A 22,697-nucleotide genomic window follows, 5' to 3' on the forward strand; every position below is an offset into this window, starting at 1 on the left:
GAAAAATGGGAAGCTCAAACTGTTTTCAGTTTCAGTATTGTTGCAGAATGCAAGTGTAGAAAATAGTCGGTTTCCATTTCTAATCTGCATTTAGAAGAAGGGATTAAGAAAAGGTGAGTGGAAACTTGTAAAAAAAAAATGTAAACACTCACTGAGGTGGTTTTGGTCTGTTGAAAAAAGACTTGATGCATATTTGGGGGTATGAAAACAACTTTCCGAATAGCGTGTGACCTGGCAAGGATTACACATTACATGAATCGCCAACTGTTTCCACTTTTAGCCGGCAAACAGCAAACACGTGACTGACAGGCATCTCCCAGATATGATATAATATCCCAGATATTCCGGGAGGGGAATGCATTTCCTGAAGAAGCTCTCTCTGTTTTTCCCTGTGGGTATCCACTTTAGTATTTATTGTATTTTCTTAACACAGGATTACTTCAGATTGAACAACTACTTCTTCTGCTGTGGCTGTGGCAGTATAGGCCGTTAGCAATGTAGCATGCTCTCCATCCCTCCGTCAGTTTATTCACTTTAGAACAGTCATCGAAACCGGCCGATTCATATTTCTCTTTGTGGCTTTTTGCAAAGATTGCTTCAGACTTACTTCAGCAGTGCATGATAACCCAGAAAATGTTTTTCGCTGAATTCACTGTGGTCATTCGGTTTTGCTTTTCCTCTGTGTTCAGGTCAGTTCCCCAGCACCTTCGTGGAAGAGGTTACCATTCCCAGCAGCAAGCCTGGAGACAGACTCTATGTGTGTGTCAATGATTTCACCTCAGCAGAACCAGGGAGCCTATCCCTGAAGAGAGGTACCATCATACTGTCTGCACCTGTACACAATACTTACTTTCATGATAATGACTCAATCACTAGTTGTTGTTTTTTTTTGTTGCAAATAACCATTGTTGTAACCAAGCTAAACATGCTTTTTCCTAACAGTACTAACAGATCATTTTTTCTCGCTTAGCATAACGCTACTTATTGATGTCGCAGCCCTCAGGTAAACTGGTTGTTTTGTGTCATGTTGTGTTGTATTGGACTCTGTGACCTGACAGTCAGATTTGACTGGTGCCTTGTCTCCACTGCCAAAAAAAGTTAAGTCATGCCAGAAACAAAAATCCAACAATTTATTTTGCACTCTTTCAGTAGCAGTGACTACTGTATGAAATGAGTGATTTATAAGAACAAAATAAAGGCCTTATTTATACATTGATAAGCAACATTCCCTGTCTGATACTGAAAGCAAATACATCTTTAGAATTGAGGTGCTGATGAAATCCTCCTTTTGCTTTAATTTAGTTAATATATAAGCTCCAAAGTGTGTCTGTTAATCACAATGAACGGAGACAAGGCATTTGTTTCTTTATGACATATTCTTATTAGGAAATAGGACTTATTAGGACTGATACTTCCGACTTACAATAATTAGCATAGATTCAGACTTCATGTCAGTTTATGGTATCAAAGTAATAAAACTACCTGTATTTTGTTCAGATCGTTAATGGTATGTCTGTCTAAATCTATTTCGGTCTGCTATATTGGCATCGTTCCTTTGTGTTCAAATTTGTTATCTGTCTGATGAAAGACACTTCTTTACATATTCATGGAATTTCCTTTTTAAATTCTTTCTGTTGTAGTAACATACGTAGGCTCGTGCGTAAATATTATGAAATAAGATAGAACCTTGGCAGATTTCCTCAGAGGACATTCAGTGCTGGAACAATTGTTTAACAGATTAACAGTAACGCTCAGTATAGTAAACACAAAGAAGGATTCCAAAACTCCCCTCTAGATGTCCTCAGAGGCCAAGTCTAAACCTATTCTGTCTATAGTAGATATTTTGATTTCTTTTCACATTCCTGATTTTTATCAAATGACCACATTTCTTTTGTTTCTTTTTGTTTGCAATACTTTCTGGCTTACATTGATGTTTTCAGAGATCCTGTATATCGGTAAAACATGTCACACTTGTCTTTAAATGTCACTAGAAGTGCCAATAGTATTAGTAGCTCAAGTATTCAGTGTTGATTTGTGGTTTAAAATGACATTTTGAATGAGTGAACTATGCTAGTCATATTAAAGAATAAGGCCATTCAATGCAAAAGCTCCAGTGATTCATTTATAATTTATGGAATGTCTTTTTAATCATATATTTATCATGTATAAATCCTTTTATTTTAAGTTGAACATATGACTACATCAGACCATTAAAAGTAATTCCAGTATGTTCTGTGTACCCTCTGACAAATAACACTTCCCACATCAGAGGATGCAGAGAAAACTCTCATCACTGAGCATCTAGTATTATTTCCCATGGTGCTTTTGGCTCTGCTCCAGTTTCAGTCCCAGACACAATGGGAGGTGGAGTCGTGGGTCTTTGGAATGTGACCCTCATGACTTCTGGTAGACACATTCCTATAATCCTTTATTCGCTAGTTATAGGAAAACATACATAAAGCTGTTATAAAACCAACAATAAAGCTAATTTTAAAAGTATTTTTGTAATGTCCAAAGAGCTTTTGAAAAATGTCAGTTTAGGCCTAATACTTACCCCAAAAAGTGAAAAGTATGACTCAAATATTAAATTAGAGAATCTGATAAGCTCTCCATCAGTTAAAGCTGGTGCTTCTCGTCAGCGAAGCGAGTCTCGCATCCTGTTTTTTTGCTTGGGCAAGTTGGTAAATTAATAGAGCAACCAGCATGACACCTTTGTAGCCTGAGTATTTCCCTCCCCTGTGCTTACAGCTCGGTCATTAGAATGACAAATGATCTCCACTGGAAATAACAATTTTTTTTGAATACACGAGAACTTTATTTAGTCTTTCAGTAATTTTCATATCATGAAATGAGGTTCCCTCTGCTTTCTGTCTCTTTAGGTGATGTGGTTGTGGGAGAGAAAGGAGGATCCATCGACCTCGGGGAGTCCTGGCAACGTGGCTGTAATGCCTGGGGCGCCTGTGGTCACTTCCCCACATCATGTATGAAGGAGCTGAACCTGTCGGGCCGCTCAAGACAGCTGTCTGAGCGGTCAGCTCAGGCCCAAGCGTCAGAGCTTCCTCCCTATGCCCTAGGCCAAGCCCGGGCACTTATGAACTTACATGCACAGCTCAATGAGGAGCTGGACTTCCGCGAGGGGGACCTGATCATCATCACAGGCCTGCCTGAACCAGGGTGGTTCCAGGGCGAGTTGGAGGGCAGAAGGGGCATGTTCCCTGAGGGCTTTGTGGAGCTCCTGAGTCCTCTCCGATCTCCTCAGGAGCCTATTGAGGGCCAGTATTTAAATGTTGACCCTCAACAGTTCACCTGCAATGATGCATACGATGCAGGAGAAGGGACTGAGGAGGAAATTATGGAAGAAGGGGAGGTTTTTCTCAGAGAAGAAGAAGAAGAACAGAAGGAGGCTATCATAGAGGAAGAGCACGAGGAGGAAGATGGTGTCTATGGAGTGGCACTGTATGAGTTTCGGGCGATTGAGCCAGGCGAGCTGGACTTTGATGTGGGGGATCGCATTCGTGTTGTAAGCACTTTGGAAGATGGTTGGCTGGAGGGGGAGCTGCAAGGGCAGCGGGGTATCTTTCCTCATCGTTTTGTCAAAATAGAGGATGATGGGCAGAAAACTACAGAGGAAACTAATGCTGTTGAACAAGAAGAAGAAAAGGAGAACAGCTGTACTGAATACAGCTCCAGACATATACGTCCAAATGGGTCAGAGAATGATCCTGAATGGAGGACCTATAAGGATCATACTGTATGGGACCTGGACTACTTTGAGAGTACTGAGGAGCAAAAGTGGCAGAGTGAAAATCAAAGTGTGGTAGCTCAGACTAATAACAGGGGGCAGAGACCAGCGGGGGACAGACCTGACTCTCAGCCACATAGACCTGTGCCCCCATCTCAAAGGACTCTTGAGAGACCAAAATCCGCTCCTCCTGTAAGGCCAAGACTCCCACCTCGGCCTAGCCTGCCTCCACATCGCCCGAGGCAACATGTTGGCCCAACGTCCAGTAACTATACCAATGGTAACATTCGACCACTAAAGCCCAGATTATCTCACAGCAACACGCTCCATAGCACTCAGCCTGGTTGGTCTAAAGACAGGAGATTTTACCAGAGGGTACCAGCGGACAGTGCCACCGCCAGTAATCAATCTGGCAGTCTTGGTCAGGCATTGATCAACATTGTTGAGAGACATAAACTGGGGAAGCTAACTCGGCATGCTAGTGTGAGCGATGCTGATATGATGCCGACTGCTGAAGGACAACCTCGTTCCCAGCAGAGGGCACGAGGCGCTAATGGGATACTGCCAACATCCATCACCTTGGAAGCACTGGCCACATCAGCCAGTGACCTGGAGACCAAGCTGTCTCAGCAGCTTTTTGAGTTTGAGAAAAGCTTGACCGCTTCTTACAGTGATAGCAATGTGAGCTCTGGTGCTTATAGTGACACGCTGCCCGCAGCTGACCTAGACCAGCAGTCTCATGTCTCGCGGCACTTTTCTATATTGGACTACAATAATGAAAATGATATCATCCGAGGCTCCTCATATTCTCCTGTGTCCAACCTCTTGCAGTCTAGCTCTTCGTCTTTGGAGAGACGCAGAACCCTCCGCCCCCCTCCTCCTCGTCCTCGAATCCTGCGTCCTCCAGCCCCAGCAGCTTGCAGACCTGCTCGTCCTGCTCCACGCCCCCCTCCTCACTGCCCGAGACGAAGTACCTCTCGTTCGGCCAGCAGCCCCCTCAATAACACCCCTGTCTTCTACACTCCAGATGAACCAGCCGCAAACGTCCTCGCAGAGGGTCAGGCCGAGTTTGGTGACCTCGCAGCTGCCCAGGAACATGAAATCCAATGTGAGCTGGATGCAGAGCAAGAGCTGGACAGGGAGATGGAGTTAGAGGCTGAGAGACAGAAGGAGGAGGAGGAAAGGTACCAGCTTTTGCTACGCCTACAAGAAGTGGAGCATGACATGGAAGAATACGCGCACACGGCTGAGGAGCTCAGGGCAATGCTGGAGGAGGAGGAGGAAGATGAGACAGCCCGCATGCAAGCTTTGGAGAATCTGGAGTTCTGCAACTACACATTGGAGACGCTGGCCCTGGAGCAGCAACAGCTACAAGGTAAGAGTGTTGGCCAGTGGACTCGAAGTCAAAGAGGTCATTTTCCACATAAACTCCCAAGCAACCAGGATGACCTGGAGTTGAGAACTTTCTGTCAGTTAACGAGACAGTTGACTAGCTGAATGGCTTGAGTAGAGATAGAAACAATGAAATACAGACAACAAATAAAAGTCAATTTGCTTCAGTTTATGTCATAGCTTCTCTCAGCTGCCTGCGGGTGACTGTGGAAAAACACACTCTGACTGAGGATAAATTGTAATATAAAAGGAATTTTAAAATGAGACATCTGTACCCAGTAGATTTCCTCCAAGTTTTTTTCAAATCTCTGAGATGAGCATTTGTCGAAAACCCTGCTTATTTAAACCATTGAGAGACATCCCTGTTTAGTGGGCAAAGTTATCAGCAGGAAGAGGATTGTATATTTAAATGAAGGAGCATCATAACAGTGTGTGTCGTGTGTGTGTGTGTGTGTGTGTGTGTTGAGACCATTTCCAGTTCAAACACTAACCTTGTCGGGACCAGTAGCTATTATGGGACTAAAATATTGGTAAAAATAAGGAAAACGCTAGAGTCGATGCTTAGTGTGTGATTGCAATGGGAAAATTGTTTCTTTGGCATTCAGGCCTGCATCAAATGACTTTGTAGTCGTGAGTTTCAATCAGCTTTGCTTCCGATTAATCGAAACACAACACCGAGTGCACGCACTAATTTTCAATGAGAATTTGATGATGCTGTATTTGTTTGATCTCTATCATCCAAAGCTTTTATGGGTTTGACTAGTTTTCCAGTCTCATGTAGCTTGGGTGCTAATTGCTGTCTATGGCAGTCCAACACTTTTTCACAGGGGCATGAGGTGCATTCCTGTACATAGTGAGAGTTCACATGGGCCTCTGTCCCTTATGTTGTTGTGGCTTTTTCGCTAGAATTGTCCCCCCCTTCTCAGGAGAGTTTCCCTCTCTGCAGCTATAATTATTTTCTCCTATTATTTAATCTTATCCCAGACTAAAGGCACAAAGTGTGCTTTTTGAATTTTTGAATTTAGCTGTATCACGGCGTGGCTCACTCTGGAGAGGGTCCCAAAGTGTGGTTGTGGCGAGCTGTGACATGGCCTATCGCACAGCTCACCACGCTGTTTGGACTCACTCGGAAGGCTACGGCCAGCAGAACGGCAGGTAGGTTTGATTTCTGTGGTGATAAAGAACATCTGAATGTTTGCTTATAGATAGTGTTGTGTTGAATGAGCTTTCCTTGCGTGTTTTGGGCTTTTTCTTTTGCTACTGCTGAGAATTGCCCATTACTTTACATAGGTGTCACTGAGTCTGTGTTGTGGCTGAGGGTTTAGTACCACTGCGGAACTGTGGCCATGTCTGTCAATTTTAGGTTGTGTGATATAGAGCTGTTTATAAGCCCTGGCAAAATTTATAAAATGTTCATTGACTGTTTTTTTGTTTTGTTTTTTTTATTTTGTAAAGAAAATAAACAAAAAACCCTGATATGACTCAAAACTATTTTATTTAATAGTTGAACGTTTTAGCTTTGTGATGCAAACCTCAAGAACTTGTTAAGAATACTGTAATTCTTTAAATTTTTTTCCAAACGCATGAGAGGAAAACGATTGAACCTTCTAATCTGCATTTATAAAACAAATACCTTCACAACTGAGCTAATTCAGCAGTTTAAAGAGAGTGCTTGAAGAGCTCAATTAACGTTGCATCTGGCTGATTTACAGAAATCACGGCCCCAACAAGAGAAATGTCAGAGGAAACAATGGAAAGGATTATAAAACTTGTGTGGCAAAATATTTTGGTTGTTCTCAGTTAGCTGTGTCTAAAATTTGAAAGCAAGGTTGTAAAAGGGAAACATACAAGTTTAACAGGTACAAAGTGTTCATGTTAATCCACGGTCGCGGGGGGCTGGAGTCTATCCCTGCTATCATTGGCCGAGAGGCAGGGTACATCACAGGGCCACACAGAGACAAACGAGAAAAAAAAACATTCATGCTCACACTCACTCTGAGGGTCTATTTAGAGTCACCTATTAACCTGACATGCACGGAGGGAACATTCTGTAAATTGATTAAATACATTTTTTTTTAAAAAAAGGTCCATGCGAAGGTTCCATCCTGCCAAGCTAATCTGTCAACTTCTATACAAGAAAGTTGAGACTTTATTAGGCTCTTTCACACGTCGGAAAAAAAAAACTTCCTCATAAAACTGCCTTTTGTTCCTCCTCGTAATTGACACATGCCAATCAAAGGCGACTCAGTCCCGCATTGCTGTGTCCTTACACAGATCAAGCCGACGTCCCGGAAGCAGCTGAGTGATGACAGCACTGTTGGTTAGTTGCAAGTGTGGCGGATCAACTTCCACCCCCTGTCATGTCTCCATTATTTCACACATGACACTATGTGCAATGAAGGCGCATCAGTCCCAGCTTGTAAATGCATATGTGAAAGGTGCCGGTGATGAAGAATATTGTTTTTCATTCTTGAAGTCCAGGCGTAAAAGAATCCAAGCTGTCAGAAAAGCCAGAAGACGGGCAACAAGGAACTATCTGTTATCTCTTTGGTTCATGATTCCATCATTTTTTTTTCTTTCACAGCTGACTGATTTTGCAATTTCTTAACACTTAATCTGAAAAAGAAATGAAACTTTTAACTGGTGTTTAGCGAAGGAAATTTCACTCCAATTTCACACTTGAGTTTTTCTTAATGCTACCAGAATAATTTTACTCGACACATTTCTCAGTGATTTGCAATTAGAAACGAATTATCAGACCTTCAGAACACTCACGCTCCAGCCTTTTGTTGTGTTACTCTTAACATCTTCTCATTAATTGGATTACTCCGAAAAGACCTTTAGCAGACTCCTCGTTATTGATGTTATTTTTATCATTATAACTGTGGACGGATTATCAGTGAATACGTATGTCTATTGTTTCTGTCTTTGTTGTCTTCAGTTGACTCACCTGTACGTACTTGGTGAGTCTTTGATCTTTATGTATATAAATTGAAAGAATCCACCTGAAGGCAGGAACAGGTTTCAGTGGCTCGAGGTGCCTCTAAAGATCACACAATGTCATAGATAACATTTGCTCATCACTTTACGGGAATGTTTCACGCTGCATTTAAATCTAATCTCTTCCTTCCTTTGTAATTTGTCACTCTGTAAGATGTGGAAATAGTGTGAGCTGCATGTTTGATGTGGTGGTACTTTTTAACACAGAAGCTTTCAGTAAGTTAGTAGCATGTTATTAGGATGGTTTTCTTATTTACGGAGTAGGAGAGAGTGAGGTGTGTACATACCAATCATTCTCGCGGGATCTTTTTTGGAAAAACTTGTTTTTCATACCGCTGCTATGCATCGGCACATACGCGCACTTGCTCTGGAGTGTTTTTCCGGTCTTAAACAGGGTGTGTTTCTTCTATGTGTAATGCTTGAGAGACAATGGAAGGTTATTGTTACAAGGCAGGGAGTAACTTCAACACTGGGCCATGCCTGCACTTCACTTTGAGGTTCAAAGTCCTCGTAGTGTCTGGAAGAAGTGTGATCCTTTTGATCAAAACAAAAAAGAATCGGTTGCAATATGTACCTTCCAGATCAATGTGACTCTGTTAAATATTTTTTTTTAATTTTGGTTTTTCAGTCATCTATACATGCTATTGTTTCTATTTCAGTGACTCTTTTCCACAAAGATGCAGAAATTGGTGTTTAATGTGTACGTACAAATTGAATTTACAAATTATGTTCTTTGTGTGCATTACAGTATATAGTATACAGATACAGTCACTTTATTAATCAAATTTCCTGCAGCCTGGTATTGTAGTTTTTATTTAAGGAGACGTAAGTTGTAAGACTGAAACGTGCCACGTGCTGTTTTTCTCACACTCATACACCAGAACAGATATTCTAGTTTCCAGAATGTTCCACATGTTTTGTTTTTTGTTTTTTTCTTATTTAATCTCTTTGACCTTCAGCCTCCTGTAACTCTATAAACACCCTGTTAAAACGCCTCCCTCTGCCTCCATTACACCACAGCTTGATCTGTTTACATGATCTGTTTCAGCTTCAGGTTTCAGTCAGCCTCACAAACTGCACGATTTCTAGAATGCGGACAGTTTGTTGGATGACCTAATCCCTGGACATGCACTACTTTTTCCCTTATGTGTCAAATGTTGACCAGGTTCTGGAAAGCCTCATGTGCTTAAGCAAACACAGCTACAGAGATGAATGTCGACACTTACACAAACACAGTTTCGGTGTTGTTCTCCTATTGAAAGCTGAGATGTTGAATGCTGATAATTACATAGTTTTATGTAAGAAGAGCATAGTGCCTACACAAGTTTTCTATGCTCAGCGTTAACTTGTGAAAATGTGGAGATGAGATCAATTTAGTATTTACTGGTGCAGTTCTAGTTTTAAATGTTCAAATCATTTCTAAAATTTCCTGTAAAGTTTTCACTTCTAAAACATCTACAAGAAATCAAGGTAGAGCTCCAGTTAATAATGATTTTCTTTTACTTTGTTAATCTTTTTTTTTTTTTAACGCCACACATGCCAAGTTAATACCAAAAAGTAGATAAATCCTTGAATAAAGACTTAATTACTTCAAAAGAACTAATTGTAGCTTCTAACTACATTGTAAAATGTTGACGCTGTCCGTATGTATGTGTGAGGGCATTTGTGTGTATCATGTGTATTTGAGGCAAGTGCTTTAGACTTTGGTGCCGGCTTCTTTTATACACAGCTACGGGGCGGGAGGCTATATTATACTCAAACTTTATGAATAGGCTTGAGTTTTTTCTCACACTAAAAGACTGTGTGTCTTCAGTGAGAGGGGACAGTCTCTAACAATAGTTCATTGTACACACAGCAGCTACTTTTTCAGTGGCTGCTCTGTCCTAATCAGGCTGTGTGCTCTCAAAAATGTGTCCCTCTCCACACTAATTGACTCATTCCAAATATCTAAATATAATACAAACCCTTTAATTAAATCTTGCGCTTGTTTTCTCCTTCACTGTCTTTGGATAGATTGTCAGTCTGGCGGGGGGGACAAAAAATTGTTTCAAACCAAATCACATGATTGTCTTTGTCAGTAAATGATTGCTCCTCACTGACATAAAGGGCAAAGTCAAACTACAAAGTTAAGTTAAGTTAGAAACAACAATCTGAAAGTAAGAGCTAGCTCAAACCGAAAGAATGAATTCATGACCAGCTCAACCAAACAGTTAAAACCATATGAAAAAAGCAAAAACATAGAAAGCAGTATATAAGAACACATAAATTGTTGTCCATGTGAAGCATTTGATAGCAAATTTATCTCTCAAAAGCAAACAGGGAAGTTGGTCCAAAACTTTCATTAAAGAAACTCCAGGCGGACTCTTTTCCTGCAGACAGAAGTAATAGCCAGTTGATACAATGGGAGGAGCTGCTGGACTAATCCTCCACCAATGTGACTCCACTGAATCATTAACCCAAGGAGGCCCCTCCTTCAATAACCCTGCACCCCCCTTCTTCTTCTGTGATTCGCTGAGACGGCTGTTGGGAGGGTATGTTTTCGTTACACCGAGGGCTGGGAGGTGCTTAGGACAGGCAGTCCTGCAGAAACAAGTGGAGAGGAGACAGAGGAAAACAAGTGGGAGAGCTAGTGACAATATGCCTGGCAGTTGGAGTCTCCCACATCGCTTTGTTATGGAATGCAGAACTTTGACAAGAGGGATTAAACCATGTTGAAGAGGAAACTATCAGCTCTGGGTAGGCTGATTTAAATTGTATGAGCCATGAAGAACCCAGTAGTTTATGGCAACCCGGGCATGTTTGGTCCAGTGGATTGGAACTATGCAGCTGGTGCTCCAATGAAGAGAGGAAAGAGCGTGGAAGAGCTGGGGGATGCTGGGTGGGCCAGGGAAAGGGAAAGGATGGCCCATTTGCAACATATACAGCAAATGCATCAACTGCAGCTTCACCAACAACAGGTAGGATATCCTGGATATGGAGTGGTTCCTCCTGGCCAGCTACAGACCCCAGTCTTATTAGCAAGTCCAGCTCCACCGTGCGCCATGCCGTTACATGGCGGTATGGTGTTACCTGTGGGTGGTCCTGCACCGCCTCCAGCGCATTTACCGGCTCCATGGCCGACACAGTGGGACAACCAGCCCCAAGTCAGACAGGGCAATGTCTGCCAACAACCCAGCTGGGAGTATGATGACCAACACAAGGCTGCTTTTAGAGACAAGAGGCCTCAAGAACAAAGTGTTTACTTTCACCCTAGTTCAGAGGATGGTCACCTTGACTTGAGGATATCGGAATGGAAGGGAAAACATTGTTTTTACCAGGGCCCTGAGGATTACAGCCACCAGGACTACATTGAAGTGCCGCAAGAAAAATACGATGACTATAGAGCTCAAGAAGGTTACAGTAAAATGGATGAGAATACAAGAAGAAGGGATGGTTGGGATAGAGAAAATGGATATAACTCTGAACGTTATGACCACAGGAATCACCGAGATAAGGATTATGATTATAGTGACAAACACAGGCACAGGGATCATTATGACGGGAAATACAATGAGCAGTATGACCAGAGGGAGAAGAATTATAACAGCCGGACACACCGGAAACATGAACTCAGAGAACATGATAGTTACAATAGTGAGCATGAAGACTACTATGATCATAAAGACACCTACACTCACAAAGATCGTTACAGGGACAGTGATCACTATGATGATCATGATCAAGATTATTATGACTCTAAAGAAAGTCATCGCTCCAGAGACAAACATAACTACAGACATAGAGAGGAGGATCGCTACTATGATGACCAAAAACGTAAGGACCATCGCTATGCCCGCCATGGAGAGGATAGATATGAACGCAAGGAAGCAAACTACAAACACAGGGATGATCCTAACCGAAGGGGTGAGGAAACACACTCCAGTAAGGGAAGGGGCCAGTATGACTCCGAAGTTGATGAGCACTGGGAACATAGGGAGAGGAAACGCTATTACAGACACAAGGATTCAGGGGATGACCGGAGAGATGAGCATTACAACAACAGACGACGGGACTACGATCCAAGGGAGAGCAATGAGCGGAGGACAGAGGACGACTATGACCATAACTATGAAGATCACTACGAATCCAGAGAAGCAGAACATTTCCTCCAAAGGCCCAGAGACAGATACAGAGATTTGCGTTCAATATCTGTAGATTCACGATATGAGGAATATCCTAAAGATGATCGCTTGGCACACTGTGAGGAATGGGTTGAGCAGCAGAACCAGAAGTTGGCCCTTCGGGAAATACACTCTTTTGAGGATCCAGTTGTATATCGGCACAGTGATGACCAGGAGAAGGGATATGAGTCAAGTGCTGGGAGTGCAGGTTCAAAAAAGGGTCACAGGCCTGTATATGTGGGGTCCCTAGACAGAAACAGTTTCTACAGGAAGACTGCTCCAAGCTCCCTGCGAAATTCACCATTCGCCACTACCAGGAAACCGAGCAAAGGTAAACACAAAAAAATTGTCATGTGAGATACATCCTGCATTTGCACTGCGTGTCAGGCACTTATGTTCGATCTTTTATACCTTACTTTTGAAAGGGATCACATTTATACTACATCAGGTAAATCACAGATTAAGTAAAATTAAAAAAAAACAAAAACAAAAGGGCACATGATTTGAAAGAGTTCTTATCATTTCCAACCCCTGTTGCTAAAAGAGTGTGGGAGAGGTTGACTGTCCTTGCAGTCTCACTCTTGTCATTGGTGACCTCCAGAAGTGCTCTTCTAATCAATGTTGGGGGGCTTCAGAGTGCTGACTTAACAAACCACATTCACCCTCTACGCCCTTAGAAAGTAAGTGGTGGTGTACGTGTGTGGGTGTATGTGTGAGAGTATCGCCTATCAGAAAAAGTAAGCTGTCAGGTATTCAGCTGTAAGTGTAAGAACCTGCAGAACAGGCTTTGTGGGTTCTTGGCTTTTGTTTTCTCCATCATGCTCTCTTGTAGGTTTCTTGCTTGCTTCCTAACTCTAAATCACTGATGCTATTTAAATCTGTAGCTAGTCTGTTCTGTTATTGCATGACCGAAAGTCCATCTATGTCTTTTATTTCCTTTTTTTAAGCAGATATATGCTTGAAACTCACTCCATAAAGCAGAGGAATGCACTGTGCATGTGGTGGCTCTCATTTCAGTTTTGTTTTGTAAACAGACTGCCAGCAGACTAAATGTTACACAGCCTTCAAGTTAAGCTCTTCTGAGAGTCTAATCAAGTTTGCTATTTAACCCTAGTTTGGAATTTTGTATCCAGTGTAGGCTTGTTAAAAACTGCAGATCCTCAAAGGGCCACTTGAGACTTACTCTCAAAAGTCTAACCCCAAAAAGGCCCCAAATGCACAACTATATAGTAGAAATTATGTGGTTACAGCTTCATACAAATTATACTTTTGGTCTTTGTGGCCAGCTCCCCTGTGCATGACAACTGTAGAAGGAGAGAATATTTTCATAAATCACTCCTCCATGCCCTAAACTTAATACAAATGTTGTTGGTTTTTTTTTTTTGTTCTTTTGGTTCTTGTTCACATCCAATGCACATGACTTCTGCCTTCAAAAACCCAAGATTGCTACGGCAGAATGACAAACTTGAGCCTTTAAAGGAGCAGTGTGGAGAATTTAGTGAGATCTAGCAACAGATTTGGTTTGTGCATTCTGGTCTATTGCAGATACTTACTGGTACAAAATGGAATAATATAGATAAGAATGGCTCAGTTTAAACTTGTGGGTAACATGACAGTGGCTAAATCCAGATCTGACATGTAGTCTTAGCTGTGAACATATCTATAAAAACAGAGTAAAGGAAAGGCCAGACTTTGTAAAAACCATAAATTATGATACTAAGTTCCAGTAAAAATAGGGAAACAGTATGTGCACACATTTAATTTCTGGGGTCTTGTAGATGAAGACTCTGGCTAAATAAGCATTTGAGGTTAGGACACACCTTATTTCGATCAGAAAACTTCTGATCAGTTCTGAATATTATTTTTGATGATATAAGGGCCACATGCTCATTCTGTAATCGTGTGATCATCTGTGAATTAAGATGTTTAAGATGTGCACAGGTCCAAATAGACAGCTGAGGTTCACAACTAGTTCACAATTAAAATGTAACTAGCACAAACAATTTTTGGTGTGCGAGTGCGTTTCACAACGATTGGAAGAAAGAGAGAAGAGCACTCCCCTGGATCACTTTGTTGTGTCTGAGTAGAAGCAGGTGGCGCCCACCACCCCTCCCCCCCAGTTACCTAGAAACACGCACTAGCCACTCAAGCGCAGCTATACACAAATACACAGTCTACATTGCCCCCCACAACCACACACACACACACACACACGCACACACACACACACACTTCCATTTCAGGAGTCTAAGTATTAATCCCTAGCGTCAGCATGGTGAGTGGGTGGTGGGGGTCTGTCTGGTGCCAGGCGGTGGCCAGCACTGGCCTGACTCCTTCACTGCAGCACAAGACTGTGCAAAAGTCTGTGCGTGCATTTGTGTACGTGTGTGCACCACATAGGTCCTAGGGGCTTATTGGAGAAGTGACAGCATCTTTCAAAAGATACACACACACACACACACACACACACACATGCACGCACGCTTGCAACATCTTGTCATCCGTTAATCCTGTTAAACAGTTTCAGCTCGGTCAGGGGTTTGCCCTGAGTGAAGCATTACACTGCAGGGCTAAAAACATTGGACCATCTTGTTGCAGTACTTATTAGGCTTACATTGTGATTCAGTGACATTGAGGTGATGGTTGAGGCTTTTCATGATGGCCCTTACCTGTGTATCAGGCCTGCTTTTACTTACATAGAAGGGCAGTGAGAGCAGGTATGTTCTGCATAGGTCAGTGCATTTTTTTATTATTTTTTTTTTAAATGGGATCCTGATTCACACCAAAAAGCCAAAAAACGTCCATCAAGTTATATGAAATGTTTCTCTGTAGTTTAGGTGTCACAAACATCTATTCATGATTAAATACAAATACAATTTGTATATCAGCTTAACCTGTTTCATGTTTGAAAGATGTCAATGATGACATTTTTTTGGAGGTAACCGATCACCTGGATTCAGTTAAGGAGTTGCTTTAGGGGTTTCTATCTACTGTCCTCTGCTGCGTGGACAGTGTTTGAGCACCTGTGGATGAGTAATGTGTCGTCATCCATCTATGATCTGGTAGCGCATGCAGCATTGTCTGTAATCCCTAGGCTTTTACTGCCATTGGTGGGCAGCAGTATTGGTGTGGGCTGGGGGAGTTGGGAGCTAAGACTCCTGAGCTAAAATCTCAAGTCGACTGACTACGTTGCAGTAAGGGTGTCTTATCCCACTGCAGGAAAGCCAAAAAGTCTGTCAGCAGCAAATAATTCAGCTTACTTAATACTGTGTGAGTCACTTGTGATCACATGCACACTTTTTAGGTTTATCCTAAGTCCTTGAAAATTTGAATGATGTAATTTAAGTCTAAATTACTAAAATAATCATGCAAATACAGTCTAGATATAAGTGTAGTTTAGATTGTCCAACTCCAACTCAACTTTTTTTCAATACCATAACTTGCTTAGTTTAATTTCTTATTAAAAGCTTTAAGGAGCATCATATACATAAAGAGTTAAATTGGACATTTTTACTTCGAAAGGCTTCAATCAAAAATAGGATCATTTGTTGTACATGCACACATACAGTAACTGTGGAGTTCATATCGCTGCATGGTTTTTGGGTTATATGATACTTCTGTCACTAACAGGTAACAACGCTGATGTTATCTGTGCTTTTTCAGGTAGAACTGTGGCAAAACACTCTAAGCGTGTGGACTTTGACTTTTAGAACTAGTCAAATCCTGACAAAGTCAAGTTCATACAGTCATTTTGATAAAGCTCTCACTTTATAAACTGAAAAGAAAAGCGATACTGTTGCCCAATCAGGTCAGTGTGTAGATTGCAATGCTCTCAATCTGTACTGTGTGTAATCTCAAATTCTAGTAGCCAAATTCATAAGTAAATGACCTGAACATTGTAGGTTGTCACAATAATTACTAATATGTTTGATGTTGTTTATTTATGCTAACAGCAAGAGAAACCAAAACCTACAGACATTGCTGCTGTGCTATTTTTTATGTTGTAAGTAAGCTGCGATAACTCAGTGAGATTCTGCCATTACGTCAGAGATACAGAAAATGCTCAACTCTACCCCAAGATAGCTTGTCTGTAAGGTTTTGTCAGTAAACCGTGTCTGTTGTCAGTGATGGTGTTTCCCATAAAAACAAACATTATGTTAGAACATTTGTGGTAAATGCTGTTAAAGTTGATATTTTATTCCAGAATATGTTGATATTTATTGTAATGACATGAGCTTGATATAACCTTGGTGCTTGGTGCAGAAAAAGTCAGGCTATCACTCTTATACCGGTATTCTTTCTAGCAGTCAGCAGCGGTCGATCGACAGTTCTGGTTTGCAAAATGAAAACTGTAAAGAAGTCTGAGAAAATGATTCTACTTCTCACTTGATTATCTTCGACAGTGAACATTTTTTTTGTGAGTTTATGCCCTCAGTTGCTCGTCTCACAATTTCTTTGTGCCATTCATTTAGTAGTTTATGAAGAACAGAAGATATAGCTGCAGGACCAAATTACAGTTACATGTTGACGGGGCCATGTAACTTAACCACCATCCTTGTCCCAGTATACATGCACAGGAGCAAAACAAAAAAGGAGTCAGAAATTCAAGAAAGTCAAGACATTCTGTCGCTTCTACCTTTTCTCTTTTATTGGAGATCATCATACATATAAATATAGTTGAATTCACTGCACAGACAGTGACTTGAATGGAGATTTTTGTGGTTCTAATATCAGAATTTTATTAGAGCAGAGTGACAGTCTGTAAAATGCTTTACGTGACTGTGAGTTGACACATGCTCCTTAAGGGGCTGAGTTTCAGTCACAGTTTCTGATGCATTTCATAATCTGACAACGGAAAAGTATGTGAATGACTGCAGTTTTATTGGAAATTGGACTTTATTTATGTACACTATACTACTAAACATCTTTTACAAGCAGACGCAAAAAGAAAGAGCGCCTAAGCCCATTTAAGTCTGGTTGAGTATATACATGCAGTTGTGATTCGATGCCCAACTGAATTATTGGTTGTATTAGTCCAGTTTTGAGAAGCTTGATTTTGTACGATTTCGTTAGACCAAATCTGGTTTTGGTCTAACACAAAAATGAGTTTTTCCAGTGTGGAAATGTGAACGTACTTAGTGTTTCTTACCGTGTCTTTTTTTATGGTGTTGTTTGATAGCATTCACGTGAAAAAAAAGCATACTTTTTTTCGGGCCTAAAACATTAGATACAACACTTTATTGTTTGAGCAATGTCAAATGAATTATAATGTTGGACTGCTATTTTTTTTTATGCCTGTGCAGTGTAGTATAGCCTAATATACAAACTCATAGAGCCCCAAGCAAGGTCTTTGTCTTAACTTGTCCAACAACTGGCAACAAATACAATTCTACAAGTTTAGTCAGCTCCAGCAGTTCTCACACTAGTTGGGCTGCAACTATTTTCCCACACTAAGAACCCAAAGACAAAAACCTTAATAATATATATGAAACGGCCATATACAACTGTGGAAATGCAGTTTACTTGCCTTGCATGAACCGTTGCATCCTAAAAGTATTTTAAATACCTCTTTACATTGTTGTTGCACTATTCTGCATAACTGAAGCACCAGTGGGCCCGAAGAGACTCGAGTCCTTTTCCGCTTTAAAAACAGTGCAGCGTTCTTGGTTAAATAGAATCGACACTTCAGTTTTCCTCCTAAAGCTCTCTTTGCAGATATGCAAAACTGATGGTCTCTTGAAGTAATTGTATATTGTTTGTGGCAAGAATTATCTAAATGGATATTTTCAAAGAACTGAGTGATTCGAGTTGCGGTCCCTTTCAGTCTAACTTATTCAGCACGATAATTAAACTGTAGCCTTATCCACCTGAGAGAATCACATTGTGAATTCTGCATGTATCATTGCATGCCCTCTTTTTATAAAGTGTGGCTTGGGAGGAATGCTGCAATTTTCATGAGTGCCCAATCGTGGTAGAAAGAGGTTGCTCTGAAATTCTGCCAGCAGCAGGAATGTGACCTTATGACATCTGAACCTAAAGAAGATAAACAGGATGGTATGTCACTAAATAAACTCCCCCTCTTTTCACTTTTGGAGTGACTTTCCTCCTGAAACAGTTGGTTGTTAAATGCGAACAAAGGGAAGAGGATGTAGTCGGGTTAAAGCCCTTTCGTGCATTTGTGTTTTCAGTTTTCAGCGCAGAAAAGATATAGAAGTTTACCCTAACCACCTAAAAAAGTTAATGTGTGAAATAAGCACAGTCGAAAACCACAGAAAGGTTTTGGTAATGTTTCCACTGCCCCTGCTGAAACTGTTTCTTCCATTTACCAACGTCATGGATTTTTTGTTTTTCTTTCAGTATTGATCGTGTATCATGGCTTGGAGGCTATTCCGTAAACTCTGTTGGTGATGTTGGCATGTTTTAGTCTGTCGGCTTGTATGAAACTATTTTTCAAGCAACTTTATGTCCCAACTGAGTTACCTGTGTGATCATCGAGTAAAGCCACTCCCAGCTTTCCCAAACTTAATATGAGGACACCCCCAACCCCCCCCCCCCAGCTATTCTTGTTGCCATGGGGACTGTGCATTCTCCTGTGAACTTCGGAGCAGAGCACACAGCACTGATTGTTCCTGACCTAAAAGTGCTGTGTACGGGGCAAACTTTTGACTTGGCACTGATATCAGTGTATCAGGCTGACTGCAAAGTGTCTATTCAGAGGGGGGAAAAAATGAGCCATCATGACAAACTGGTTTTGCTACAATTGCGCAAGAAAGTGACGTCTCCTGAAGTTGTTGAAGATGTATGAACAGGAACAAAGAAAAACTCTTGAGTTTACTGGTTTTAAACAATGAAAGTAATCTATATTTAAATGCTAGTTTACCTATAGGACTGAGAGAGACGGACAGTGTTTTATCTCAGCATCATAGTTTTGATAGAATTCAGCTTGTCAGAGGAGGAGCCCAAACAGGTGTAAGTAGGTCGGGAAACATGAGACAGATTAGTCACAGAAGTGGACTAGACTTCACCAGACTCCACCCATCTTGCATAATTCCAGCAAATGCTTCAGCAGCCATTGTAACTCAGACCTAATTTTAATTTATTTTTTCACAAGATGATCAGTATTAAGCATAAAATGCTTGCCTGGATGCATATGAAACTAAAATGAAATGGATCTGCACTATAGGGCCTTTTTAAACATGTCAAGTTTCCAGACAGCACTTTTGAATACATTCCTCATTCACCCATTTGTATTATACGCGTGTGCATGTGTATTACACACCATGCCCACACTGTGCCTTGCCCAGTTTTTGATACCTGTAGGAGCTGGGGATTTACCGCTGACCACATCATGATGTGCTGACAGAATATGGAGGTAACCCTGACACAATGATAGTGCTTTTTTTTCCACCTCAGAGCTCGCATCTTCAAAGCAGGCTAAAGTGTTGGATAGAAAGGCACGTACGGTACAAAAAACCGTCCCGTAATAGAATTAGTTTGAAAAACGTGCCCTTTTCAATTTCTTGGGTGCTCGTACTGTACAAATTAAATCAAACTATATTAATAATATTACTAAGAATCAAATTGGACAGTGAAATTTCATTTTGAAGTACGTTCTTGTATGGAGTTTTCATTTAGGACACAACATGTTGAAAGACTTGTTCTGCGCTCGAGTCCAGCTCCAGGTTTTAGTGTCTGCTGGAGTGGTCGTCCTCTCTGGTGTGTGCATGTGTGTGTTTTTGTGCAATGATGATGGGTTCCCATCCATTCTCATGGTAATTGGAGCTCTGGAATGGAGTTTTTGCAGCAGGGCGCGCAGTCCTCCACAAGGCTCTGGAGCTGGACTTCAGATTGACAATGGACTATCTTAGAAAGGGTGGCGTTGTTTGAACCGCGATGTGTGCAGGGGCGTTGTTTTTGAAGTGGTTTGAAGAAAGTTGCGAGCAGCAGGTGGGTGAAGCCACACCGTCTCCTCCTTTTCTCCCCTTTGCTGTCTCTTTCTCTGAATGCACGGCAATGAAAAACACGTTGCCTTTGGCAGAATGGTGATTTTTATTATTTTATTATTTTTCAGAAAATGCAATGTAACTCATTACTAGTTTATTCTTGCAGTTTAGATTTAAGGGAGCTTTATTTGTTTGAATATTTGAAAAACACTGACAAATTGTGTAAATCAAAAGAACATGGCTTTTACTGAATAAACTGTGGTTATACACATGAGATGATACAAACTAACCATAAATCATTGTGTGAACTCCCAGTCTTTAACCACACAATGTGACTCAGCTGTCATTTGTTCCAGTTGATAACATCCACTTTGTTCGTGGTAAAACCCTGATTACTTGTGCTAATTTATCAGATGTGACTTGAGTCATTCTGGGTGTCAGAGGATGAGTGATACAGTGTAGCAAGAGCTGCGTCACTTTATAGTGGCATTAAGTAGCCGACACTCCCTGATGTGACTGTTCTAGAAGCAACCCTGCTTTTGTAAGCTCAAAAGAGAACATGTTTAATTGAAGAAGGGCTGGAAATGGATTCAGACTCCTCTTGTTAGGTAATTAATGCCTTCACTTAATCTACCTGATGGCTTTGCTGAATAAGTCCCAGAACCTTCCCGGTATGGAGCTCACCGACTGATACAAAACAGAGTTGTTCCAGGTTTTACCCTGCAGAGATATTTCGAGGCGACTCAATGAACCTGCCGTCTGGAACAGGTCCCGACTCTGCTGTGCTCTATTAATTCCACCTGCTGAAGCCTGTGCAGTTCAAACGCATAAAGCCCTCCTTGAGTTCATATGAGTATTAGATAGGGGAAGAAAAGGGATATTTATTGTCTGGATGTGTTTGATTATTTTGAGTTGAACATTCTTCCATTTTGCTTCAAGATTAGTTAGAAATCCAAGCACTGTTTTCTTCTCCCTCATTCAGCGCAAACACATTTAAGATACTTTAGATCTCTTGTTGTGAAAAAGATCTTTTCCCTAATTTGAATTTATTTTAAGTAACCTGTAGATGCTGTGGTGATTCTTTCAATATGACAGCCTATCAATTGTCCCAAAGAGGTTAACATAGCTGATATATTCCCGTAGGAGTTTTTGTTTACCAGAGATTTTACCAGATTTTTCCTATCCACTGGTCCATGTAGCCCACCCGTAATATTCTAATGGCTAATATAGGCACCCTTTGTTTGCGTTGTCCTGTGTCTGTGATTTGTGTATCCAGGTCAGCTCATTTATGACACACATACTTCCCGCAGAGTTATGACCCCTGTTTCCTCTTCCATGTGTGGAGGGTTTCTCGTCTTAAAGAGCCAATCACACCATAACTAACTGATCAGTTCTTTACGTCTGTATTTGATTATACTATTTACACCGAAGACGCACGGTGATCAACACAAATACACACACATTTACACGTTCAGTTTTTCATTCCTGTAAAGCTCAAAAACTTCCTTTTTGATGTTGCAGTTAAAGTACAAAAAGTACAGTGCCATTCTGTCGTAAAAATAAAAAAAAAGGCAACACATGACTTTGACTTGGTGTTGGCTACAGTGAAATCATTAAAAGACTAACATTCTTGTTAAAATTCTGGCTGGGGCTGTGCATGTGTTGCTGTCACGTGACTGTGTGTCTACTGCAGTTCATCCCTTTGTAGTTCAGAGGTCAAAGACGAGTGAAATTTCATAAAAGTGGGTCGAAGTCTGGTCGTGAGGCTGCACAGGTTGTTTCTGATGGAAATGGCTGCATATTCAAACTTGGGAAATGGAGCATATGATGTGGTTTTGTGTTTGTGTGGTAGATCAAATGTGGGAATTGATTCCAATTAAATTCAGAGTCCTTTGTTTTCACTCCCTCCGTATTGTGTTGCCGTGTGACTTTTAAAAACCCATTAGTGAACTACTTTCTCATTGGCGGGGAAGTGGACGTGTGTTGGCAGAGCAGCAGCGACGGATGCTGCTGGCAGATATGGTTCAAGCGATGAGAAAAGCTCCTTTGAGTTGAGCTTTAGCCAAGTCACGTGAAAAGGGAGAGGGACGAGTTCAGGGTGGGAGGGGAACAAAAGGCAGGTGACCCATGGATCAGATGCACACTGCTGTTCATGAAATGTAACTTTTAAAAAGTTTAACCTTTTTAGCTATAAGAGGTTTTGCAAATACATTTAGACGGATTGTATTTTGACTTTTCAGTAATCTTCCTGCATCAAATGTGGTCACTTAAAGGTGAAGTTCTCCATAAAAAGGTGGCAACAGCTCTGGTGGTTAAGGGTGGGATTTACATAAAAAGTGTGCAATTGTTTGTGAGCGTGTGAAGGGGTGGAGAGAGGGGGGTTAATTGAGGGTAAGCAGAGTTAACTTCATTAGCCTCTGACAGCATCTGTTCAAGGAGGAAAGGTGACGTCACCTCCAT

At 41.3% G+C, this 22,697-nt stretch overlaps 1 protein-coding gene across 4 annotated transcripts in view; it reads left to right on the forward strand.

The window, feature by feature from the left end:
* The window catches only part of dnmbp (dynamin binding protein), a 45,541-nt gene that overhangs the window by 14,679 nt on the left and 8,165 nt on the right, over positions 1-22,697 (forward strand). For 2 of the 4 annotated variants that reach the window (XM_075458093.1, XM_075458094.1), the window contains exons 3-4: positions 690-812; positions 2,880-5,117. In XM_075458093.1, the coding sequence (XP_075314208.1) occupies positions 690-812; positions 2,880-5,117 (2,361 nt within the window). Of the gene's footprint in view, positions 1-689; positions 813-972; positions 1,004-2,879; positions 5,118-10,700; positions 12,626-22,697 lie in introns of those variants that run through there. The other 2 variants (XM_075458095.1, XM_075458096.1) reach the window with 2 other exon arrangements.

The sequence above is a fragment of the Odontesthes bonariensis genome, chromosome 23 (genome assembly GCF_027942865.1).
Source record: "Odontesthes bonariensis isolate fOdoBon6 chromosome 23, fOdoBon6.hap1, whole genome shotgun sequence".
NCBI lineage: Eukaryota > Metazoa > Chordata > Actinopteri > Atheriniformes > Atherinopsidae > Odontesthes > Odontesthes bonariensis.